This window comes from Nilaparvata lugens, chromosome 7 (assembly GCF_014356525.2).
Source record: "Nilaparvata lugens isolate BPH chromosome 7, ASM1435652v1, whole genome shotgun sequence".
Classification (NCBI taxonomy): domain Eukaryota; kingdom Metazoa; phylum Arthropoda; class Insecta; order Hemiptera; family Delphacidae; genus Nilaparvata; species Nilaparvata lugens.
The window spans coordinates 19734506-19760710 of NC_052510.1; the positions used below are offsets into that span (position 1 = coordinate 19734506).

General features: G+C 35.6%; 2 protein-coding genes across 2 annotated transcripts in view; both read right to left on the bottom strand.

Annotated features, from left to right (window-relative positions):
- LOC111052278 (glutamate [NMDA] receptor subunit 1) overlaps window positions 1-6646 on the bottom strand; it is a 45150-nt gene extending 38504 nt beyond the window's left edge. The window contains exons 1-7 of the mRNA XM_039431869.1: window positions 6498-6646; window positions 5195-5374; window positions 4193-4315; window positions 2408-2536; window positions 1613-1807; window positions 976-1076; window positions 73-246 (exon numbers count right to left, since the gene is read on the bottom strand). Coding sequence (XP_039287803.1) covers window positions 73-246; window positions 976-1076; window positions 1613-1807; window positions 2408-2536; window positions 4193-4315; window positions 5195-5350 — 878 coding nt within the window. The 5' untranslated portion in view covers window positions 5351-5374; window positions 6498-6646. The remainder of the gene's footprint in view (window positions 1-72; window positions 247-975; window positions 1077-1612; window positions 1808-2407; window positions 2537-4192; window positions 4316-5194; window positions 5375-6497) is intronic.
- Window positions 6647-8624: 1978 nt separating this feature from the next.
- LOC111052276 (lon protease homolog 2, peroxisomal) overlaps window positions 8625-26205 on the bottom strand; it is a 41114-nt gene continuing 23533 nt past the window's right edge. The window contains exons 12-15 of the mRNA XM_022338905.2: window positions 21748-21966; window positions 19884-19994; window positions 11443-18474; window positions 8625-9788 (exon numbers count right to left, since the gene is read on the bottom strand). Of these exons, the coding sequence (XP_022194597.2) occupies window positions 18361-18474; window positions 19884-19994; window positions 21748-21966 (444 nt within the window). The 3' untranslated portion in view covers window positions 8625-9788; window positions 11443-18360. The remainder of the gene's footprint in view (window positions 9789-11442; window positions 18475-19883; window positions 19995-21747; window positions 21967-26205) is intronic.

Here is a 26205-nt window from a genome sequence, read left to right on the forward strand (position 1 = left end):
TAATTATTCAAATGATGATATTGATAAGTTATGTGAAAAAAATCGAATTCAGGCATGATAAATACAACTTACATGCTATCCTTTATGTGAGCTTTTTCGTCAGTTGCATGTTCCAGTTTCAAGCCCAGCACACCCACGGGTACATTCTCAGCATCCAGAGCTTGCTCAGTCACAATCCACACATAGCCTTCGTCGGTCATATTCAACAGACTGGCATCTCTGAATATCACTTCAGCGTCTGATTTACTGTAACACGAATTGCATGAAATGAGAATCGATAATTAGAATAATTTATAGAGAGCTATAAGGTGATTTTTATATTTAATTGTAATCAGAAATAGCTTATTTAAGAGAAAATATTATGAACAAATTATATTGAATTAAATTTCAGTGATATACAGGCTTATTTATGTGAGAAAGCATGCTCAATAACCTTGACAGAAAGAATTAAGAACGGTCACAGTTCAAACCTTATTCTTAATTTGAGTGAACATTTCAATTGAAGAAGGAATTGGGTCCAACTTCAATATGCATTATATATTTCTAATTCAAAAGTTGAGAAAAAATACACACAATAAGCTTCGGTTGACGTGTGAAGTTCTTTGAACCTTTGGATCGTTGAATCCGTTCCTTCAAAAACATAAACAAACATGAGAAAAAACGCATTTTAATACAAATGTTGCGAGTGTGACTTGCAACGAGCAAAAATCAAGATGGTTAAATTCAATTTCAATTAAACCAAAGTCCTGTCCTTAAGTTGAGTAGCCTACTGTTTAAAATAATCTTCTTTTTCTATTTTCCTCTTCATTTTTATTTCTACAGAAATAAACCGTCCTACCATAAACTCATCTACCATTTTACCTTTTCTTAATTAAACAGAGGTACTGAACAGACAAGTACTAAATAACTTGAATATAAATGTAGCATGAATACTAAATAAAATAATTCCTTGGGGATGTATGGTTAGTAATTTACCTTGCATACAGCAGATACACTCTTGCATGTGCACTCTTATACTCGGATAGTTGATCTGTGAAACTGACCAATCCAGGCTCGAATTCAATGACTGAGTCAATCTGAAAACGAACATATGATATATCTGTCAAATTTCAAGATTGAAAGATTGATAAATCTTTATTCAATAATACAATAATCAGCAGACATAATAAGAAATAAGGGCGACAATATTGATGAATTATAAAACTTAGTTGAACAGCCAGTAATGTGAATCACTTTAAGGAAGACAAGGGAAGCGGTTGTCCAGACAATAAGAGCGGTTGATGAATTCACAATTGGAAAAGTGCCATGCTCTCAGTTCTTCTGTTGGATAGGTGACTTATCAAAAATACATAGCAGATAAGATAGCAAACATGACTAACAGTTCTGAGCTTCAAAACCAATCTTCGGTGGTTAAGAACGAAACTGGATCTCCAGTTACAATATTATCTCAATATCCTTCTCTGCAACCAAATCTCAAAGAATATATTCTGATTTGAGTAATAGTCTCTAATCTGAACACATCTAATTACGTAGGGCTCATTATGTGCATCACCAGAGAAATAATCATAGCCAAATAGAAAATTGAGTAAAGCAAGTAGTGCTTTGAACTCACAGCAACTTTGATGTCGATGTCATCAGCCAAATTCTGAGAAGTGGTTTGGAAGCGCCCGAGCAAAGCTCTGCCATCGGTGTCTGAGCTATGGATGAAGATCACCTTCTTGTATCCGAAGTGCTTCAACAGATCCACCCACACATCCGCCTGATGTGAGTAAGGTGGCACAGTCCGCAGAAAAGAGACATGGATGTTCTAAAAATTAAAAAAATTAATTACCCTATTTTTAATATTGTTCTACTCAAATAATTTGAATAATATATGAAAATATTAATTTTATAATAATTGTAATTCAATAAAGTATAACATTTTGTTATCAACAACAGCAGCTTCTTACATGGTTTGTGAAATACTAGTATCAGGGCATAATGCACTAAATACTGTGGGGTATAAATCTAGACCTAATAATTCAATGTCCTGGACTACTTTTAAATAAACCTAGTATTTGTATATTTTATGTCCATGAAAGAATCTGAGATTGAAAATAATGCAAGTACTGTTTGTTGTATAGGTTGAATTATGGCACTACAGTAAGTTATACTATAAACTTGAGAAGAAATCAGATGATAATTGTATTTTGATAATCCAACATGGTTGAGCAGAGGATAAACTGAATTAAAAATGTATTTTTAATTTTATTTCAAACAGTTTACGTAATGCAGTGAAGGAATTAAAATTCTAAGTGACTGAGGAGATGATAAGTTATGTAAATTGTAAGAATTGAATTTAACTTTGTATGAATGAAGCTAGAATATAAATAGCAAATCAAAAGATTAGATGAAAAAAGTAATTTACCTTATCAGAGAATGCAGAGTCTCTTGAGGATATTCCTATGACAGGGATATGATAGAATCCACTCGTGTAGGAAACAGCAGCTGGTGACAGATCTCCAGTAAGAGGATGCGATACCACAACAGCGTATACCTGTTCATTAAATAGAAACATATTTATTTAGCCAATATTTATATTTGTGTAGGTTGTCTCCCAATCAATACAATTCCACTAATAATCAATGTGTAATAACATTACATCAATAGCATAAATAAATGAAGATTATTATAATCATGATGTATTAACTTATACCAAAGTCCTACAACTATTGTATTATTTAGTTAGCTCCAAATTCACAGTGGTTTGGAACCCATTTAAACTTTAGGCTCATCAAAATTTTATTTTCATCTATACCATTCTGATTACCGAACAATTACCGTCCTATTACCGATATACAGGGTGATTCTTAATTATGGTAAAATAATTTAATAAGTGATAGTAGAGGTAAAAATAAGAAAAAAGTTCTTATAAACATATATCCATAGATGCTTCATTAGCGAGCTATACAGAGTGAAAGATTTCGCCCGGAATTCAGTTCCTCTGGAGAAATACACCGATGCTGGATTGTTTGGGGACTAGTTTTTGAGAAACTTATGGTGGATTCATATGGAAAATATCTTAAAAATTGAATAAAACTAGTCTGGAAGCTGCAGTGTGAGTAGTTTTTGAGAAATAAGTTGAAATATGCAAAAAATCGAAGTAGAAAAACACAGACTTCTACGTTTGATGCCCAATAACTTTCTTTAATGACCAGTAAACAAATAATTTTTCGCAATAAAAATTGAAGAGAATTTAATTCTGAAAAGAATTATGTAAGCTGTGTTAACTAAATTTAAATGAAAGCTATAAAATGTATTTTTATGTAGTACATTACACCACAAAAATTTCTGTTTCATGAGGAGAAAACTAATAACTCATAGGTTGTAGCTGATTGCAAATAAAATATTCGTTTTTTTTAAAGTTTTATTTTTATATGAAATTAACATATCTAAATGACATTAAACTTATACCAAAAGACTAAAGACGATGTTCAAAGTGACCTCCGTTGTTCTTAATGCATATGTTCAGACGTCTTCTCGGACCCGTTAAAATATTTCTTTATCATTTCCATTCCGTTCAAAATCCTTAATCAGAGTTCTTCAATGGTATCAATCGGAGTATTGTATACTAAGGTTTTCAAGTGTCCCCAAGATAAAAATCCAAAGGATTTAAGTGTGGTGACCTAGCTGGCCATGGTACTTCCAAACAAGTCTGTGTTTTTCTACTTAGATTTTTTGCATATTTCAACTTTTTTCTCAAAAACTACTTACACTACAGCTTCCAGACTAGTTTTATTCAATTTTTCGGATATTTTTCCATATGAATCCACCATAAGTTTTTCAAAAACTAGTCCCCAAACAATCCAGCATCGGTGTATTTCACCAGAAGAACTGAATTCCGGGCGAAATCTTTCACTCTGTATAGCTCGCTAATGAAGCGTTTATGGATATATGTTTATGGGAGCTTTTTTCTTATTTTTACCTCCACTATCAAGTATTACATTATTTTACCATAATTAAGAATCACCCTGTATAAACTTGGGGCTCAAGTCGCATCATACCACAAAGTTGAAAGACAGTAGTAAACTAGAAATAGTAAAAATAATAACTCTCAGCCACTTGAATACCGTACTGCATAATAATTATAAATGGAACAATATAATGAATAATATAGAAATAGAGACTCGAGTAATCCGTAAAGTGAACGTACCCTGTGAGCAATCAGATATTTGCAGACACTCAACGCCGTTCTTATGGGATTTGCATCCATCTGAATTGCAGTGGCATAGTATGTGGTTCCTCTGGGCACATAATGGCTGTCGAAGTTCACATGCTGAAACAACATAAACTAACATTAGATCACTATGAAAAAAACGATTGTTATCAAATACGAAATAGTAAAGTTGTTCATACAATTACTCCAAGATCCAATATTTTATATTGCCCTACTTATATAGTTTAATTATTAGTACAAAAGTTGAGTTTCAATACTGAGGAAATCATTGTCAGGTTTATTGATTTTTTTTATAAAATAATCTGAATATAAGTATTGTGTATTGAAACACTAATTTTGTAGAAATGAAAATATCAAATCTAAAAGAAAGAGATCATATCTGCTTACTATTTCACTAGAGAGCATTTAGTGTTAAATTCACTTCTAGATTGATATAATGAATCCTACTTGATTTCAATTTAAATAATTTCATCATCAATTTCTATAGACATCAAAGGATAATTTAAAAAATGGATATTTTTTTAAATACAGTAGTATGTGTTACGATTCTCCATTGTTGATGAATGGCCTTACGGTTCGCAATAAATAATCATTCTAACAGGTATAATAATGCCTATTTCTTGGTAATTATTTCGTTATTGAACTAGGATTTCTGATAATAATTATAATAAAGTGAAGATGCCGTTGTATTATTATTTGTCTCTAATAATAGTTTTTACAGGTAATTTATTCAATAAAATACAGCTGTTCTGCTGCACTGGAAAAATAATAAATTGGTACTTGTTTTTTGTTTAATAAACAGGCTAATTAATTTTCCCTATAAAAAATAAAGAGAAAATAATAAGAATCATTGAAATAGAGATAATCATACATTTTCCAATGCAATAGTAAAAAGTTTATCAATAAGGTTTTTCATAATATATAGTTAATCATAATATTAGTAAAAAGTCAATTGATAAAATATTGTATTCTACTCACAGCGATGGTTTCCTGGAAGTGAAATTCGCTGACATTGTTACTGAGGACGCCGCCGATGTTGAAGTAGGTCGGGTTTTTCGAGGCTGCCGTCACAAATACCAACGAGCTGAGCAATACGCTGCTAGTTGTGACCAATGCCACATTGGTCCACCCCATCTTTCCGCCTTGATAAGGATTAACCTGCCGTTTCCAGCATATTAATTAGTTGAAAATCAAGTTTAGTTTTATTCAAATAAGTTCAATTAATTTAGAGAACACATTCATTAGTAAAAATAATTCATCATAAGTTTAATAATGCATGCTTCAAGCTGAGTTAGTTTAAATTTGTAATTTTTCAAAGTAGCTAAAATAGAAAAGTACTGAAACTTGAATGGCCAAATTATTATTTGGCAATAATTATTTTCACAGAAAATATAAAAATATCACTATTAATAGCGTTCACATCATATCTCTTTTTCTGGCAATAGCGTTTAAAATTAACTCATGATTGTTAATATTTAATTAATTTATAATTATAAAGCTCAAGAAAAATGGTGCAACAAAGACATACAATAAAGATTCAGCCTCAAATCTATTAATCAGATAACTAATAATTTATTTGTTGTATTCGCTATGATTATTTTGAATAATTTCATGGATATTTTAGAATATTCATGTCTCACAAATAACTATGTAAGTTTCATTACGTTTCCTGCTTCAAAAATGTTTATATCAACTACTTTCAACACTCAAATATAAAATTATAAAAACCTGAAAATTTCTGAATCAAGTTCATCTAGGTCACTCTCTCATCATTTTTAATAGTTTCAATTGATAAGTAGGCCTAACTCGTGCCACTGTGTCAGTAAATGTAAGAAAAAAAGTATTTTGCAAGCTTCTATAATACGACTAACACTTCTTCACTCTTATAATATTGAAAAAATGTATTAGTGAATACTTTTGTATCCCTTCTGTAGCATATTCTATTTTTTCGTGTGTTATTTTGAAAAAAAAACTTGAGTCTGGAGTCGATTCGAAAATCCTTCAACAGGGTATTTTGATGATTAAGACTACAACACAATAAACGATTAATCGATTTTTCAATCAATAATTTCTGATCTCAAGAATTCTTATCTATTGAATCCAGCTATTTCAGATAAATTCCAAGACAATAAATGTGAAACCCATCCTGATTCCAGCTATAGTTACTGTAAACCTAGCAATGAAGCAAAATGAGCGTATTATATAATTTATGCTAATTCTATTTGAGTTATGAGATGATAAATGTTGATGGAAAACATAAACAAATAAGGCGATAAATTACCTTCAGAATTTGTGTGACTGGTCCATGACTCCATCTTGGGAAGGGCGGATGGGGTTGCCATGGTAACGGACATCCCGACTGCTATTGATCTCTGACGCTCCTCGCTCCTGTCTCATCCAACAAATCTCTCAGACAATGCCAGTCATATACATTTCAGCAATTCCGCTCTCAAGTACCACACATGATGACGATACACGAATTTGATGTAGATTCAAATGATTCATTGTACTCCTGCCATAAGAGTACAATGGCTCTAATGGATTTGAACAATTTATTATGATTAGGAACATTATAGAGTACAATAATATTGTACTAAGTTATATTCAAACAAAATCTAGGAGTATAATGACAAAGGTATGATTTGAGAAATTCTAATTTGAACCATTACCGGATAATAAAATTGTATATTATGAAGATAGAATAATGTAAATAAGGAGTAATTTGTAGTATTTTTTACAAAAGACCAGTATATAGTAGGCTATTGGAACTATCCAGGAGAATAATGTAAATAAGGAGTAATTTTATTGAGATTTGTAGTATTTATAAAACACAACTAGAGAGTATTGGAACTATTCAGAGAAATTTTTTTAAAGCCAAGTAGCTTCTACAAAGAAAACGATTTGGCAGATCACATACATTTATAAACCGTTCTTATACAAGCACGCTTTGGGAAGCAATCATAATCACTAAACTAGATTCTATAATCGTTGTGATTGCTTCTTGTTATTGATTGATAGTCAACGAGAGCAAAAATAAAAAAAAGTGCTAATGAAAAATTAAGTAAAAATAATAGTCTATGTTTATAAATTTTTATGATCTTCAAGCAGAGATTATCATAAAAATCTTCCAGCTCCCTGCTCTCATTCCGCGTTTGTGTGTTGGAAGCTTTAATGAGGTTCAAGTATTTCTAGCAATACTGCTGACAAATTTTTAATACTTAAACATTCTCTAGGATAATAATTATTAACAACACATAAATTACTGAATAAAATATCAAGTGGACCTATGGTAGGCAATCAGCAAAAATCTATGATGAATTGAATTATTGTTAATGAATACTACAAAGTATAATGTAGCCTTTTTTGTTATCCGAAACGAATATGAGTAACTCATCTCAAAAAACAATAAGGCGTGCCATAATTTCATAATCTCAATTTCATGAGTACTGTTATAGTGATAGTTACTTTATGAAAAGAATTGGACAGAAATTTTGCGATTTCTAGGGCTGACTATTGAAATATCAATTTTACTAATATAGGAAATACTAGTATAATTTACAGCTATTCAAGTATGCCTATACAACAGCCACGTGCATTTTATCCCGTAATATATATGTAACCAAAGAGAAAATATAGCATAACATCGCTTATATATAGCTATAATAGCATAAGCTATCTTTTCTCTATAGTATAAATGTTCAATGGGTTCCAATCATGCAAATAAGGTTCATTGATGATTTAATAAAAATTTAGACATCGTATTCAACATCTTGTTTATTACAAATACAACAATCATGTGTAATGATTTATACAAAAATATTCTGTGTAGCAAATAGAGCTTAATATTGGTATTTGTAAATTTTGTTATTTTAAATTGATAACAATTCTTTACCATCCTTATTTCTTATAATATGGTTACTATTACTCTCTACAAAATACTAATGTATGAAAACATGTTTGATTCAATCTGTTAAAGAAGCAATACAAGAGATCTGAAAAGTTTAGTACTGAGGTTATGATCTTTAGTAGCTTTAGTTTATAAAAAAAAGAAATACGTTCATAAAATTTCTGAGGATTTCGAGATGTTGATGTATCTTCTACAATATTATTAACAAATAATTAACTTAAACAATAGTATAACAAAATATAATTGGTTTTGGAATGTGAAATTCCAAACAAACATGTTTGAACATTAATACCTGCTAATCTTATAACGAAATTATTGTACAGATGGACTCTGTACTACAACCCTAGACTACAAATATTTCAACACCTTAATATAAATAAATACATGAAAAAGCTATAGATTCCACCGTTTAAAACTATACAAAATTATAAGAAATCCGCATATTTCAGTCATAATATTACAACAATCAATAGCACAATAATATCACAAACATGAATGGCAAAAATTGCATGTGAGACCATGGACAGCTACTCAACCATTTGTAAAAATGCATCAACTATTGAACCACTAGTCAGAGGAATTGGATCGAAATTCTTTAGATCAAGTTTTCTAATAGAATTACTTTCAAAAGTGGATGTGAGCTCAAGTATGAGTGTCAATAATTTCATTTACGATAAAAAAATTACCTATATAGATGTAATGAAAACTGAATTTCTAGCACAAATTTGTGAAGCACACGCCTGTTTATCGCAGGACATCATCTGGAATAATTACGGTGCAGCAGGAAACAGTGGCAAGAGCACAGGATGAAGGAGCTTGGTCTGCAGTATTAGGAGTTGGGAGCGCGTGCAAAAGAAGTGTAGTATCATCCACTAAGACCAAGTCATCTTCAAAACACTTATTTTTAAATGTAACTCATTCTGATAACAATTTTATCTTTTTTCTCTATTTACTAACTTAATAAACTGGAATTATTTTGAATGACATAATGACTTAGAAAAAGCATGAAGTTGATAAGCTAGAAATTATTTCCATCAATGACATAAAGACTCAATATTGTCATCAACTCAGCTCAATCAACTCAATTTTGTCAGCTGGAAAATATTTTTATAAACGACTAAACTTATTCAGTCATGTACAATTATTACACTTATGTGAGAAGGCATATGCCCAAAACTATCCCTTCTCAAATTTATAATACAGTCCAAATCAAAATGTAGGTTAAGCTATTATCACTTATTAGAATAACAATTATTCACACTTCAAAAAAGAAACAAAATACAATTAAAAATCTATATAATGAAGAGCTAAATCTCATAAAATGGTAATCGATTAATTTAGTTCACATATATACATGCATTTGAGTTGGTTTGAAAAATAAAAAAAATTCATATATTTTAGAGGTCTTAGTAAAGTACTACCATATTGATATTTTGATATTCCACTGCTGGCTACAGCAATAGCAAAAGCAACAGAATACCATAGATAAGCTCATTATTTATTAAAATTGTCATCTCTTTTTATTTGCCTGTTAAATTTCAGTGCTGCTATGCAGACACTGTGACGGTGACAATGCTGCCACTGCTATTCTGGCTGTCACCGATCTGGTTGGTACCGCACGCACTGGTAAGGCAGATGTAGGCCTACCGCTTGCCACTCTATCATCTGCTGATGGAACTGAGCAGGCCTAGTGGCTGTTGTTGTGGATGCTCCACTTTTTCTACATGTTCTTCCAACTGCTGAAGCAGCAAATGTTGCAGGAGATAGTTTTGATGACATTTTAGCAATCGTGGATGAATGAGGCAATGACTGAGCTATGGTATTTCTGATGCGTGCCCCTGTTGATGGTGCTGAAGATGACTTGGTCTTAGTGGATGAAGCTCCACTTCCTTTGCACGCACTCCCAACTTCTAATACAGCAGACCAAGCTCCTTCATCCTGGCCTCTTGCCACTGTTTCCTGCTGCACCATAATTAATCCAGATGATGTCCTGCGATAAACAGGCGCCTGCTTCACAAATTTGTGCTAGAAATTCAGTTCTCATTACATCTATCTTGGACAGGAAATTCCATTAAGTTCCTCATTAAACGATCGTTTCACTTCTTCTAGGCATTCACTGCACATAAAGTGTCCGCACTTCTGTAATACCATAATGATATTTCCCAGATGGCTACAGCAATAGCAAAAGCATACCATAGATAATTCCCTTTAAAAAAATTGTCATCTCTTCTTATTTAAATTGTTTAATTTCAGTGCTGCTACGCAGACACTGCGCTGCTGCCTCTGCTATTCTGGCTGTCACAGATCTGGTTGGTACCGCACGCACTGGTAAGGCAGATGTAAGCCTACTGCTTGCCACTCTATCATCTGCTGATGGAACTAAAGTAGGCCTAGTGGTTGTTATAGTGGATGCTTCACTTTTTCTTCTTGCTAATGGAAATGAGCAGGCCTAGTGGCTGTTGTTGTGGATGCTTCACTTTTTCTACATGTTCTTCCAACTGCTGCAGCAGCACATGTTGCTGGAGATAGTTTTGATGACATTTTATCAATCATGGATGAATAAGGCAATGACTGAGCTATGGTATTTCTGATGTGTGCCGCTGTTGATGGTGCTGAAGATGACTTGGCTTAGTGGATGAAGCACCAATTCCTTTGCACGCACTCCCAACTGCTGAGGAGCTAAAGATGACTTAGTTTTTATTGATGGAGCTCCATTCCTACTCCATCCGTTCCCAAATGTTGATGGTTTTGAAGATGACTTGGTCAAAGTGGATGAAGCACCACTTTCTTTGCACGCACTTCCAAATTCTAATGCTGCAGACCAAGCTCCTTCATCCTGGGCTCTTGCCACTGTTTCCTGCTGCACCATAAATATTCCAGTTGATGTCCTGCGATAAACAGGCGCCTGCTTCACAAATTTGTGCTAGAAATTCAGTTCTCATTACATCTATCTTGGACAGGAAATTCCATTAAGTTCCTCATTAAACGATCGGTTCACTACTTCTAGGCATTCACTGCACATAAATTGTCCGCACTTCTGTAATACCATATTGATATTTCCCTGCTGGCAACAGCAACAGCAAAAGCAAAAGAATACCATAGATAATTTCCTTTATAAAAATTGTCATCTCTTCTTATTTACCTGTTTAATTTCAGTGCTGCTAAGCAGACACTGCGCTGCTGCCTCTGCTATTCTGGCTGTCACAGATCTGGTTGGTACCGCACGCACTGGTAAGCCTACCGCTTGCCAGTCTATCATCTGCTGATGGAACTGAAGTGGGCCTGGTGGTTGTTGTAATGGATGCTTCACTTTTTCTACTTGCTGATGGAACTGAAGTTGGCCTAGTGGCTGTTGTTGTGGATGCTCCACTTTTTCTACATGTTCTTCCAACTGCTGAAGCAGCACATGTCGCTGGAGATAGTTTTGATGACGTTTTAGCAATTGTGGATGAATAAGGCAATGACTCTGCTATGGTATTTCTGATGCGTGCCCCTGTTGATGGTGCTGAAGATGACTAGGTCTTAGTGGATGAAGCTCCACTTCCTTTGCATGCGCTCCCAACTGCTGAAGGAGCTGAAGATGACTTAGTTTTAAATTATGGAGCTCCATTCTCACTCCATCCGTTCCCAACTGTTGATGGTTTTGAAGATTACTTGGTCTTTGTGAATGAAGCTCCACTTCCTTTGCACGCACTCCCAACTTCTAATACAGCAGACCAAGCTCCTTCATCTTGGCCTCTTGCCACTGTTTCCTGCTGCACCATAATTAATCCAGATTATGTCCTGCGATAAACAGGTGCCTGCTTCACAAATTTGTGCTAGAAATTCAGTTCTCATTACATCTATCTTGGACAGGAAATTCCATTAAGTTCCTCATTAAACGATCGTTTCACTTCTAGGCATTCACTGCACATAAATTGTCCGCACTTCTGTAATATCATATTGATATTTCCCTGCTGGCTACAGCAACAGCAAAAGCAACAGAATACCATAGATAATTTCCTTTATAAAAATTGTCATCTCTTCTTATTTACCTGTTTAATTTCAGTGCTGCTACGCAGACACTGCGCTGCTGCCTCTGCTATTCTGGCTGTCACAGATCTGGTTGGTACCGCACGCACTGGTAAGGCAGATGTTAGCCTACCGCTTGCCAGTCTATCATCTGCTGATGGAACTGAAGTAAGCCTGGTGGTTGTTGTAGTGGATGCTTCACTTTTTCTACTTGCTGATGGAACTGAAGTTGGCCTAGTGGCTGCTGTTGTGGATGCTCCACTTTTTCTACATGTTCTTCCAACTGCTGAAGCAGCACATGTCGCTGGAGATAGTTTTGATGATATTTTAGCAATTGTGGATGAATAAGGCAATGACTCTGCTATGGTATTTCTGATGCGTGCCCCTGTTGATGGTACAGAAGATGACCTGGTCTTTGTGGATGAAGCTCCACTTCCTTTGCACGCGCTCCCAACTGGTGAAGGAGCTGAAGATGACTTAGTTTTAAATGATGGAGCTCCATTCCTACTCCATACGTTCCCAACTGTTGATGGTTTTGAAGATTACTTGGTGTTGGTGGATGAAGCTCTACTTCCTTTGCACATGCTCCCAACTTCTAATGCTGCAGACCAAACTCCTTCATCCTGGGCTCTTGCCACTATTTCCTGCTGCACCGTAATTATTCCAGATGATGTCCTGCGATAAACAGGCACGTGCTTCACAAATATGTGCTAGAAATTCAAATTTCATTACATCCATGTTGGACGGGAAATTGCATCAAGTTCCTCATTAAACGACCGTTTCACTTCTTCTAGGCATTCATTGCACATCAAGTGTCCCCAATTCTGTACTACCATATTGATATTCCACTGATGGCTACAGCAATAGCAAAAGCAACAGAATACCATAGATAATCCCCTTTATTGAAATTGTCATCTCTTCTTATTTGCCTGTTTAATTTCAGTGCTGCTATGCTGACACTGCGCAGGTGACAATGCTGCCTCTGCTATTCTGGCTGTCACCAATCTGGTTGGTACCGCATGCACTGGTAAGGCAGATGTAGGCGTACCGCTTGCGACTCTATCATCTGCTGATGGAACTGAAGTGGGCCTAGTGGTTGTTGTAGTGGATGCTTCACTTTTTCTATTTGCTTTTGGAACTGAAGTAGGCCTAGAGGTTGTTGTTGTGAATGCTTCACTTTTCCTACTTGTTCTTCCAACTGCTGCAGCAGCACATGTTGCTGGAGATAGTTTTGATGACATTTTAGCAATCATGGATGAATAAGGCAATGACTGAGCTATGGTATTTCTGATGTGTGCCGCTGTTGATGGTGCTGAAGATGACTTGGCTTAGTGGATGAAGCACCAATTCCTTTGCATGCACTCCCAACTGCTGAGGAGCTAAAGATGACTTAGTTTTTATTGATGGAGCTCCATTCCTACTCCATCCGTTCCCAAATGTTGATGGTTTTGAAGATGACTTGGTCAAAGTGGATGAAGCACCACTTTCTTTGCACGCACTTCCAAATTCTAATGCTGCAGACCAAGCTCCTTCATCCTGGGCTCTTGCTACTATTTCCTGCTGCACCATAATTATTCCAGATGATGTCCTGTGATAAACAGGCGCCTGCTTCACAAATTTGTGCTAGAAATTCAGTTCTCATTACATCTATCTTGGACAGGAAATTCCATTAAGTTCCTCATTAAACCATCGTTTCTTTTCTTCTAGGCATTCATTGCACATTAAGTGTCCGCACTTCTGTACTACCATATTGATATTCCGCTGCTGGCTACAGCAATAGCAAAAGCAACAGAATACCATAGATAAGCTCCTTTATTAAAATTGTCATCTCTTCTTATTTGCCTGTTTAATTCCAGTGCTGCTATGTAGACACTGCTACGTAGACAATGCGCTGGTGACAATGCTGCCTCTGCTATTCTGGCTGTCACTGATCTACTTGGTACTGCACGCACTGGTAAGGCAGATGTAGGCCTACCGCTTGCCACTCTATCATCTGCTGATGGAACTGAAGTAGGCCTAGTGGTTGTTGTTGTGAATGCTCCACTTTTTCTACATGTTCTTCCAACTGCTGAAGCAGCACATGTCGCTGGAGATAGTTTTGATGACATTTTAGCAATCATGGTTGAATGAGGCAATGACTGTGCTATGGTATTTCTGATGCGTGCCCCTGTTGATGGTGCTGAAGATGACTTGGTCTTAGTGGATGAAGCTCCACTTCCTTTGCATGCGCTCCCAACTGCTGAAGAAGCTGAAGATGACTTAGTTTCAAATGATGGAGCTCCATTCCTACTCCATCCGTTCCCAACTGTTGATGGTTTTGAAGATGATTTGGTCTTAGTGTATGAAGCTCCTCTTCCTTTGAACGCGCTCCAAACTTCTACTGTTGCAGACCAAGCTCCTTCATTCTGGGCTCTTGCCACTATTTCCTGCTGCATCATAATTATTCCAGATGATGTCCTGTGATAAACAGGCGCCTGCTTCACTAATTTGTGCTAGAAATTCAGTTTCCATTACACCTACCTTGGACAGGAAATTCTATTAAGTTCCTCATTAAACCATCATTTCTTTTCTTCTAGGCATTCATTGCACATTAAGTGTCCGCACTTGTACTACCATATTGATATTCCGCTGCTGGCTACAGCGATAGCAAAATCAACAGAATACCATAGAAAAGCCCCTATATAAAAATTGTCGTCTCTTCTTATTTGCCTGTTTAAATTCAGTGCTGCTATGCAGACACTGTGCAGGTGACAATGCTGCCTTTGCTATTCTGGCTGTCACCGATCTGGTTGGTACCACATGCACTGGTAAGGCAGATGTAGGCTTACCGTTTGCCACTCTATCATCTGCTGATGGAACTGAAGTAGGCCTAGTGGCCGTTATGGAAACGGGTTGCACACTCTTATAATATAAATATATAAATCAATTATTGATGAATGAAAGATCGAATCTTTGAAGAAATATATGAATGCCATTCAAACATTTAGTCTATGCCATTCAATTCTAGACCTCTGCTCATTATTTCACTTTTGGGTTGACATTTGACTGGCAATCTTGAAAGAAGCTCATCTATGTAGATTATCCCAGCAATCATAATTCTATTCTCCTTTCCTATCAAATGTGTTGTTACTTTTTCCAGATCTTTGGTTGCAGTTGTTTAATTTGGTTTGAAAGTTGGGAATTTTATTCATAAACTAAAACGTTACTGATATAATTTGAAATGGCATTCAATGCTTACAATCCCCTAATCATGAATCTGTCTTGATGAGTGCCTAACTACAAATATTTCAAAACCTTAATATAAATAAATACATGAAAAAGCTAAAGATTCCACTGTTCAAAACTACACATAATTATAAGAAATCCGCATATTTCAGTCATAATATTACAACAATCAATAGCACAATAATATCACAAACATGAATGACAAAAATTGCATGTGAGACCATGGACAGCTACTCAACCATTTGTAAAAATGCATTACTATTGAACCACTAGTCAGAGGAATTGGAACGAATTTCTTTAGAGCAAGTTTTCTAATAGAATTACTTTCAAAAGTGGATGTGAGCTCAAGTATAAGTGTCAATAATTACATTTAAGATAAAAACATTACCTATATAGATGTTATGAAAACTGAATTTCTAGCACAAATTTGTGAAGCACACGCCTGTTTATCGCAGGACATCATCTGGAATAATTACGGTGCAGCAGGAAACAGTGGCAAGAGCCCAGGATGAAGGATCTGCAGCATTAGAAGTTGGGAGCGAATGCAAAGGAAGTGGAGCTTCATCCACTAAGACCAAGTCATCTTCAGCACCATCAACAGGGGCACGCATCAGAAACACCATAGTACAGTCATTGCCTTATTCATCCACAATTGCTAAAATGTCATCAAAACTATCTCCAGCGACATGTGCTGCTTCAGCAGTTGGAAGGACATGTGGAAAAAGTGGAGCATCCACAACAACAGCCACTGGGCCTACTTCAGTTCCATTAGCAAGTAGAAAAAGTGGAGCATCCACAACAACAACCACTAGGCCCACTTCAGTTACATCAGCAGATGATAGAGTGGCAAGCGGTAGGCCCACATCTGCCTTACCAGTGCGTGCGGTACCAAACAGATCAGTGACAGCCAGAATAGGAGAGGCAGCATTATCACTGGCACAGTGTCTGCATAGCAGCACTGAAATTGAACAGGCAAATAAGAAGACACGACAATTTTTATAAAGGAGCTTATCTATGGTACTCTGTTGATTTTGCTATCGCTGTAGCCAGCAGCGGAATTTCAATATGGTATTAAAGAAGTGCAGACACTTAATGGAGTTTCCTGTCTATGATGATGTAATGAAAACTGAATTTCTAGCACAAATTTGTTAGGCACATGCCTTTTTATTGCAGGACATCATCCGGAATAATTATGGTGCAGCAGGGAACAGTGGCAAGAGCCCAGGATGAAGGAGGTGGTCTGCAGCATTAGAAGTTGAGAGCTTGAGAAAAAAGAGTGGAGCTTCATCCACTAAGACCAAGTCATCTTCAAAACCATCAACAGGGGCACGCATCAGAAATACCATAGCACAGTCATTGCCTTATTCATCCACGATTGCTAAAATGTCATCAAAACTATCTCCAGCGACATGTGCTGCTTCAGCAGTTGGAAGAACATGTAGAAAAAGTGGAGCATCCACAACAACAGCCACTAGGCCTACTTCAGTTCCATCAGCAGATGATAGAGTGGCAAGCGGTAGGCCTACATCTGCCTTACCAGTGCGTGCGGTACCAACCAGATCGGTGACAGCCAGAATAGCAGAGGCAGCATTGTCACCGTCACAGTGTCTGCATAGCAGCACTGAAATCAAACAGGCAAATAAGAAGAGATGACAATTTTAATAAAGGAGATTATCTATGGAATTCTGTTTCTTTTACTATTGCTGTAGCCAGCAGTGGAATATCAATATGGTAGTACTGAAGTGCTGACACTTAATGTGCAATGAATGCCTAGAAGTGAAACGATCGTTTAATGAGGAACTTGATGGAATTTCCTGTCCAAGATGTACTAAGACCACTAAAATATATGAATTTTTAAAATAACTCAAATGCATGTATATATGTGAACTAAATTAATCAATTATCACTTTATGAGATTTAGTTCTTCGGTATATCTATTTTTAATTGTAATTTGTTCCTTTTTTGAAGTGTGAATTGTTATTTTAATAAGTGATAATAGCTTAACCTACATTTTGATTTGGACTGTATTATTAATTTGAGAAGGGACAGTTTTGGGCACATGCCTTCTCACATAAGTGTAATAATTTTACATGACTGAATAAGTTTTGTCATTTATAAAAATATTTTCCAGCTGACAAAATTGAGTTGATTGAGCTGAGTTGATGACAATATTGAGTCATTATGTCATCGATGAAAATAATTTCTAGCTTATCAACTTCATGCTATTTTTAAGTCATTATGTCATTCAAAATAATTCCAGTTTATTAAGTTAGTAAATAGTGGAAAAGATAAAATTGTTATCAGAATGAGTTACATTTAAAAATAAGTGTTCATTTATAATCTCAATGTCATCAATATCTTTAGAATATGTTACTTTAATAACATATTACATAACTTTATATATTAATAAAGAATTAGGCACTCATATAGACAGATTTATGAATAGGGGAATGTAAGCATTGAATGCCATTTCAAATCATTTCAGCAACGTTTCAGTTTATGAATAAAATTCCCAACTTTCAAACCAAATTTAACAACTGCAACCAAAGATCTGGAAAAAGTAACAACACATTTGATAGGAAAGGAGAATAGAATTATGATTGCTGGGATAATCTACATAGATGAGCTTCTTTCAAGATTGCCAGTCAAATGTCAACCCAAAAGTGAAATAATGAGTAGAGGTCTACAATTGAATGGCATAGACTAAGTGCTTGAATGGCATTCATATATTTCTTCAAACATTCGATCAATTCCATTCATCAATTATAAGAGTGTGCAACCCGTTTCTATAACCTCATAATAATAATCACCTTTATTCCATAAATAGTAATGTATTAATAATCAATCAATTGCCATAATTCACATGTAACGAGTATAAATCCTGCTTTCCCAACCACAAGTACTTTAATAATAGATATTACAAAACCCCCAAGTAGTATAAATAAGCGTAAAAATAGGTTACATTATTTCACAATCACCCAACTGGATATTGTGAGCAGATTTACAGTTTACTAGTGAGAGGATGTTCGTAGACGTTATTCAACGTGACGGCTCCATTGAAAGCTGCGTGCAATACGTCATCCATTGTCTCGACAAAAACAAATTCCATAGCATCCTGAAATATCAAACATATCATATGTCAAAACACAAAACGTTTATGAGCTCTTTAAGGCTGTGCAAAGGCTAAAAATAAACTTTCTACTGGTGATATTTTTCGAAGTTTTTCGATTTGTATATCATCAAGCTATCAAAATAAAAACTTTTTCTCAGGAAAAGATTTTTTCCGATCATTACTTTTTGAGATATAGTTTAAATTTTCGGGACAGAACATTTCAAATACGGTAAGAGATAAATCCATGAGATTGAGAGGATTGATTCTTCATGGTATTGTTGATCTAGTAAAACACAAATTTATGGAAAAATCAATTTTCGATAAAGTTATCCAATTTACTAAAAATGACCAAAAATATTTTTTTGTTGAGTTAGTTTTGGTAATTTTTGGTAAATTGAATAACTTTATTGAAAATGGATATTTTCAGAAAATTTTTTTTTACTAGATCAACAATACCATGAAGAATCAATCATCTAAATCTCATGGATTTATCTATAACCGAATTTGAAATGTTCCGTCCCAAAAATTTAAACTTTAGGCGCTCTTATCTCAAAAAGTAATGATCGAAAAAAAATGTTTTCCTGAGAAAACTTTTTTATTTTGATAGCTTGATGATATACAAATCGAAAAACTTTGAAAAATATCACCAATAGAAAGTTTACTTTTAGCCTTTGCACAGCCTTAATGCTTCATTGGTATAATTTTTTCACATATGTCAGCATCATTAATTTGGAATGACAATTTCAAGACTTGAAATTATTTGCTTGCATTTTTAGTATTATTAGTTTTCTTGTCTCATTTAGTTCCATATTAAGGAAAATCTAGCATAAAAGACCAACCAATTAAATTTGTAGTCTTCATTATTTGTCTTGAAGACAAATTAATTCTCCAAGAAGACATATCCTAGCTTAATCAGGATTTAAATTGAGACAGGGACGAACAACCTATAAAATTAATCAGGTTCATGTGTAGAGACAACCTATAAACATATGGAAGAATTAGGAATGCATTTGGATTTTCCTCAATAAAACTAATTTTGATTATTCATAAACTCAAGTTCTTCATTACTAAATAATGATGATGTATTAAATATATGATGATAAACTGATTAAATATGATTTTTTGTTTCTTGCCCGGCCTTAGCCCAATCAGATTTACTTCGTTCAATTTGGGACAAACGAAGGCACATTCCTATTACTAATATTTTTACATTTCTGATGGGTTGCACAAAACAAGATAGATTCTAATCTGTGATCAGAACAATGTCAAGTGAGTATGATCAAAGTCGGATAAAAGTGATGTTATGCACAATATAGCATTTCCATTTTAAAGTAATAAGTTCTGTACGGATAAATAAATAGATTCAATATAAACAACACAACTTTAGATCAATAACGTAATTGATAACTTACCTTCACCTCGTTGGGAGTTTCCGACACATCTTTCTGGTTCAATTTGGGGAGTATCACCGTTTTGAAGCCTTGTTCGTAAGCTGCCAATACTTTCTGTTTAATGCCTCCAACCTGTGAAAATGAATAAGGTTGTATATCATCATTGCAAAATGCAAATTAGAATTGATTTTGACTGAATGAATGAATGCCAAATGACCTGACTGGCTCAGGTCTAGTGTGAGAATTTTCAGGTCGCGAATAATCAATTTCAGAGCATCTGACATGACTTAACGATTGCTTCAAGGCAGCCGTGATCGAAGGTTCAACATATCCATCCGAAACACGGGAGTGGCTGAGAAAAATTTCTAGCCTTGCCGAGATTCGAATCTGAGGCTTCTGGTGCAGAGTCCAGCGTCCAAACCACTCGACTACAACTAGTCGAGTTGTTGAGTTTTACAAGTTTTTAACTGTTTGCATACAGGAATATTCAACTTAATAGTAGATTAAGTAGTTTAGTAGTTCAATTAAGATTCAAATATCAGATATTCAATAGATATCATAATTTAATGGCATATTCAAATTAATAACAGATCACAAATTCATTATGAATTCATTTAAAATCAAATGCGCATACTGTAAACAAATAAAATAGAATCGTTAGATCGTTACAAATCTTTGTTTGATTAAAATTTTGTTAGATATTCAATTTAAAAGTTTGTGTATATAGGTGATTCTGACGTAAGACCAAACGAACATTGATTCAGAGCAGAAATCTTGGAGCCTAAAACACATAGGGACGACCCGACACATAAGAAGCATGAGGAAATACGTCTCTCAGCTCTGACGGCTACAAACCTATTAAACTGGGTAAACTATTTTATCTATTGTTTTTGAGTTGGAATTTCTTTGAGCGTGTGTATGAATGTGTTTCTGTTTACTAAAGTTTAGTCATTTTATTTACTTAGTATTGATGAAATTTGAGGTGTATTCTTATTTCTATTCTGTTTATAACATTTATACTCTGTTCTGAATGAGTTAATTTTTTCATTAGTTTTAATAAAATTGTAATGTTAATATCCAATGGGACTTGCAAGACCTGGTATTGTAATTTGTAATAAATAATCAATAACTGCTTTTTTATTTTAATAATATCCGTTGAGAACAAGCATTTGCTGGTTTGGTCAAACCCGAGCCTTAGATGACATCATTCTACAACTGTTGAATTTGATATACATGCATCCAACGGTGATTTAAAATATACTGATGCATAGATTAGTATTTTATTGGTTCATCTAGTTGATTTAGGTTAATTGTAAGACAGGACTTCTTCTAACTTCGACGTTTAATGTAAAATATCACTGACTATTTTCTAGTTTTATTTTCATAATCCTTGTTACTTGATACTAATCCTAAAGCTGGCCACTAACGGTGAAACATGCATGATGCATTATACACATGACGTCATACATTGTTTGTTGTATGATCACACGGAAAGGCTTCAAGCAAAATGTTTTGAGCTTAAGTTTCGGTATTTTCGATTTTTTGTTGTTTATTTTTTCATCGCTGCTCTATTTTTTGTAGTTGAACTATTTTTGTCTCATTAAAATTTGTAATTTTCCAGTGGTTTATTTATGGTTATTGGTTGTTTATTTCATGTTAGAAACCTCTCGCTGATGAAAAACATGCATGTGCTGATGAAAAACATGCATGTGCATGCATGTTTATCATGCATATTCTACCGTTAGTGTCTAGCCTCAGTTAACTACTAAAATAAGAAAACATCTCATTCTTATAGTGATGCCAATTGATGAAATTGCTCGACTATTGATACTGCCAAATCGATAATAGACAGAGTAGCTAGCCTACGTGTTTTGGCTGAACGTACCGGCAGAACAAACCCTTTGAGACTGAGCTCGCCGGTCATGGTGAGGTTGGGTGCGACAGGCGTGTTGAGGAAGAGCGAGACGAGGGCCACTGCGATGGTGATGCCCCCCGAAGGCCCGTCCTTGTCCACGGCTCCCGCCGGGAAGTGGATGTGAACTTCCGAGTGGAACGGCGACGGCAACAGAGCTCCGGCCTCGTTCATTTCCTCGTACAGTGTCAACTGAAGTCAAACAAATAATACTCACATAAACAAAAATATAATAGAGTAGATCTGACATTAATTCTATGTGCTGGGCTCATTGCCTGGTCAAGTGTCAACTGTAGTACAAATAAGTAGTAAGAATAATTCTCATATAAACAAAAATTTATAATAAAATGAGTTTTATCTGGGCTCTAGCTGGGTTCATACTGCCTCTTAGTGTGAACTGAGAATGTATATAAAATATTAATAGATATACAGAGGAGTCCAAAAACATGTATACACTAATTGACATTGAACGTGAAGAGAACAAAACAACGTACAACTATGAATCTTACTCTGCATTATTGTTTTGACAAAAGATCGTATGGTCGTATGAGTAGCCCGCATGCAAACTGTGAGGACGTTTCAGACCGTCCTATACATAGGCGTGCGCAGACCTTAATTAATGGGGGTAACAGGCAGTGGGGTCTGGGAATTTTACCACCAGTTAAGAGGAGGGTTAACCCCCCTCCCGAAAGTGATTAGAAAAAATCAGATAAGATATGCATTTTAGGCTAATTTGAAGATGGAATAGATTTTTATCTATTTATAGAATAGATGAACAGCGCGGGTTAACATTGAGGGGTTTACAAAATACGGAGGACCGAGGAAAATACATAAAATGCGGATTGACTTACTTTATGCGGTTGTAACGTTGTGGTTTTAACGACAACTGGGGTCTCACCAGCTCTGCCGGGGAAAATCATCCTTCTCCTCCTCCTTGGAGATAGACAGAGCTAGGTAGAGAGAGAGAGGGGGGGGGAACTAAAAGCGATAAGACGCACTGTACTGTTTGCGTTCTAACTATTCCGCCCACCACATTACGTTTCAACGGAATTTAAATAACGTAGAATATGAAATACGTAAGTGGAGACAACAAACTATAACACTGAATGAAGAAACACAAAATTAAGAGTTCAGAAAAAGTCTGCTACAACACTGTAACATTTTCCTAGTGTTGTAGATCTGTATAAATTTCAATTATTAATGGGAAGCACGATCACGCGATTCGCGCTTCAATCATGACCCCACTTGCGGTGTGAAGTGTCATCACTCTGGTGACATTGTCGGCGCCAGGATGGATCGCTTCGACTATTGCCAATGTCCACAGGGTTGGTGAAGTGTTCAGATTTGTTAGGCAGTAGTGGAGAATGCTTCACATTATATGCAAGCGCTGAGTTGCGTAGCCGACCGCCCACCTGGTGCGTTACATGAGTGTGGTATTGTTCTATACAAGCGAGTAAGGCTGTAACGGCTTTAGGCTGGCTGGCAGAATCAATCTTTCCGATAACGACACAACTGAATTTTGTATTCAACACATGAGGCCCAGACTCAAACTTCAATAATGTGTGCTCACTACATAAAATGTCGATGAAGCAATCAGCACCTATGATTAAATCAATCTTGGAAGATTCATAAAATCTCTCATCTGCTAATTTTAAATTTGCGAACTGTCTGAAGTCTGCTGAATTGAAACTTACGCTAGGTTGATTACACGTTAGATTCGATGACACTGTAGAATCTAGATGAAATACTCAGGTCAACGTTTCCGTAAGTAATTGACGTTCGAGACCCAATTCCGACTAGTCTTCTGCTAGGAGGTCTTGGTTTTAAATGTAACTTGTTCATGAGTTCTCTAGTGATGACGGTAACTTGCGATCCAGAGTCAATCACCGCACGAGCGGTATGAGCGCGATTAAATACATCAAACACAATAACTTGAGCTGTACCCAACAAGCAATTTGAGGAGTCGGATGCAGAAAGGCTGGTATCACATACATTAGAAGCGGAGTTTTCTACATTAGACTGAGAAGACAACGTTTGAGGTTCAGATCTGAGCGGCATTTTTTCAAAATGGAGTAATGTGTGATGACCAGTCGAACTACAAGTTTTGCAAGATTTATTGGAGCGGCATAATTTTCTATTATGGTTGCCAAGACTAGCAAAGCAAAGTTTCAATCTCTTAACAGCATCATATCTTTCTTCGGCTGTCATTTTGAATAATTTTGGACAGGAATAGATGTTGTGATCATTTGATGAACAAACGTTACATGAGGTGTTACCTTTTCTATTCACGTTTGAATTTTCAGAGTCTGAGTTTGCGTTTGAAGTGCTAGCAACTATCAGGCTAGAATTAAATATATTTTTTGGCTTATCGATATTAGAATTGAATTTAGTTGACGTGGATTTTCCGGCTGCATTGACAAGTTCAATGGTTCTTGACTTTTTGATCAGAAAATCTAGTAAAGATTTACACTTCGGTATTTCATTAGGCAACAATGACGATTCAAAATCATACCGAGTTTTCATGTCGATTTTCCTCAACAAAATCAAAATGATCATCAATTTGCTGACCCTTCAATGACTCTATTGCCGCTTGATTTACATCAATGAATTGCCGAATTGAATTATAGTCAGCTTTTGTAACACTTTTACAATCGAGAATCTGATCAATGAAATAGTTTGATAAGATACGTGGATTCTGATAACGTCTTTGTAACTGTTTATATGCTAATGAGTAGCCTTGTTCGGATAAAGGAATGCTTGAAATGCTCTCATAAGCAGAATCTCTCAAACTTGATCGTAAGTATTTGAATTTCTCAATAGCAGACAAACTGTCCTTATCATGAATGAGACATTTAAAATTATTGTGGAACTCGTTCCACTTGCTTACATTCCCGTTGAATATTGTGAGTGGAATTCGCGGTAGCTGAATATTTGATTTACTAACAGTGGGGGGGGGGGTTACAGGAGTTTGCGGTTTTGACATTCAAATGAAACGTGGATACATTTCGTCGTACTTTGATTGAATTTCATGCAGGGAAGCATCTTGGATGTCATAAATAACTGATAATTCAAAAATTTGTTCACTAATATTTTCGAAAAGACCGAAATCATCTTCAATTTTAGTGATCATGACTTGAGAAATTTCACCTTGGATAATTTTCAAAGTGAATTCTATTTTTTGAATAAGTCGTAAGCGCTTATTGGAGAGCAATTTGTATTGAATGACACTCTTATAACTGTCCATTGTTGTTTCATTTAGGACAGATACGTTAATGTTAATGTTCGACTCTGTTAAGCTAGTTTCCGGAGGATCTGTCATTACGAAAAGGTAAACAACGAACGCTTGGAGGTTATAACTACAGCTGTCGGGCTGTGGGGTGAGCAGTACAGTGCGAATTGAATATTGAATGGGGTAGAATTCGGTGTCGTCTCACCTGTCTTACTCACTCACTCTCTCTCACTCTCTCTTTCTAACCTGTACAGGACTACAGGTAAAGGCTCCATACGTCTGCGCAGGTTGACGTTGCTCCTATTCGTTCTCCCTCCAGGTGAATGTGACGCTAGCACCGCTTGCCATCTGGGGCTTGCACCCTTGTGAAACAGGCCCCTGACAGTTGCTGCTCCTATTCGTGCTCTCTCTAGGAGCGTGCGCGTACCGAACCGAACCGATTGGAAGTTGGGAAGAACAATCTCGGAAGCGATAAGGATAAACGATAAGCGTTTTACAAACAACGATATTGCACGTTTTGGATTGAAAAATGAAACACGTTTTGGAATTACAGACTTTGAGAGAAATACGACAAAATAATAGAAATGCAATAGCTTTTCACAATCACACTCGCGAATTTGAACACTTGACACTCGAATAAATAAGATCAAATTAGTAAGCACAAACTCAGAACTTGGATGAATAAATTTGTAGTAAGGATACGATTCACAATTACAATAAACGAGATCGATATTAAAGTTTATCAGTAAACTGTAAATTAATAGGAACACTGATTACATCTGGCACGGTATTGGACCATATGAGCAGCGCGGGTTAACATTGAGGGGTTTACAAAATACGGAGGACCGAGGAAAATACATAAAATGCGGATTGACTTACTTTATGCGGTTGTAACGTGGTTTTAACGACGACTGGGGTCTCACCAGCTCTGCCGGGGAAAAGCACCCTTCTCCTCCTCCTCGGAGATAGACAGAGGTAGGTAGAGAGAGAGAGGGGGGGAACTAAAAGCGATAAGACGCACTGTACTGTTTGCGTTCTAACCAATAGATTTATAGATTAAACTAATTTAAATACACATACAAGAGCTTTGATAATTCGTTACTGGCCCAAGATTAATTGTAAAGATTATTTCAGATAAAAATGAATTTATTATATATTTAGTTCCACCTTGCCAGCTGCAGTCGGAGCTTTCAGGGTTTTCT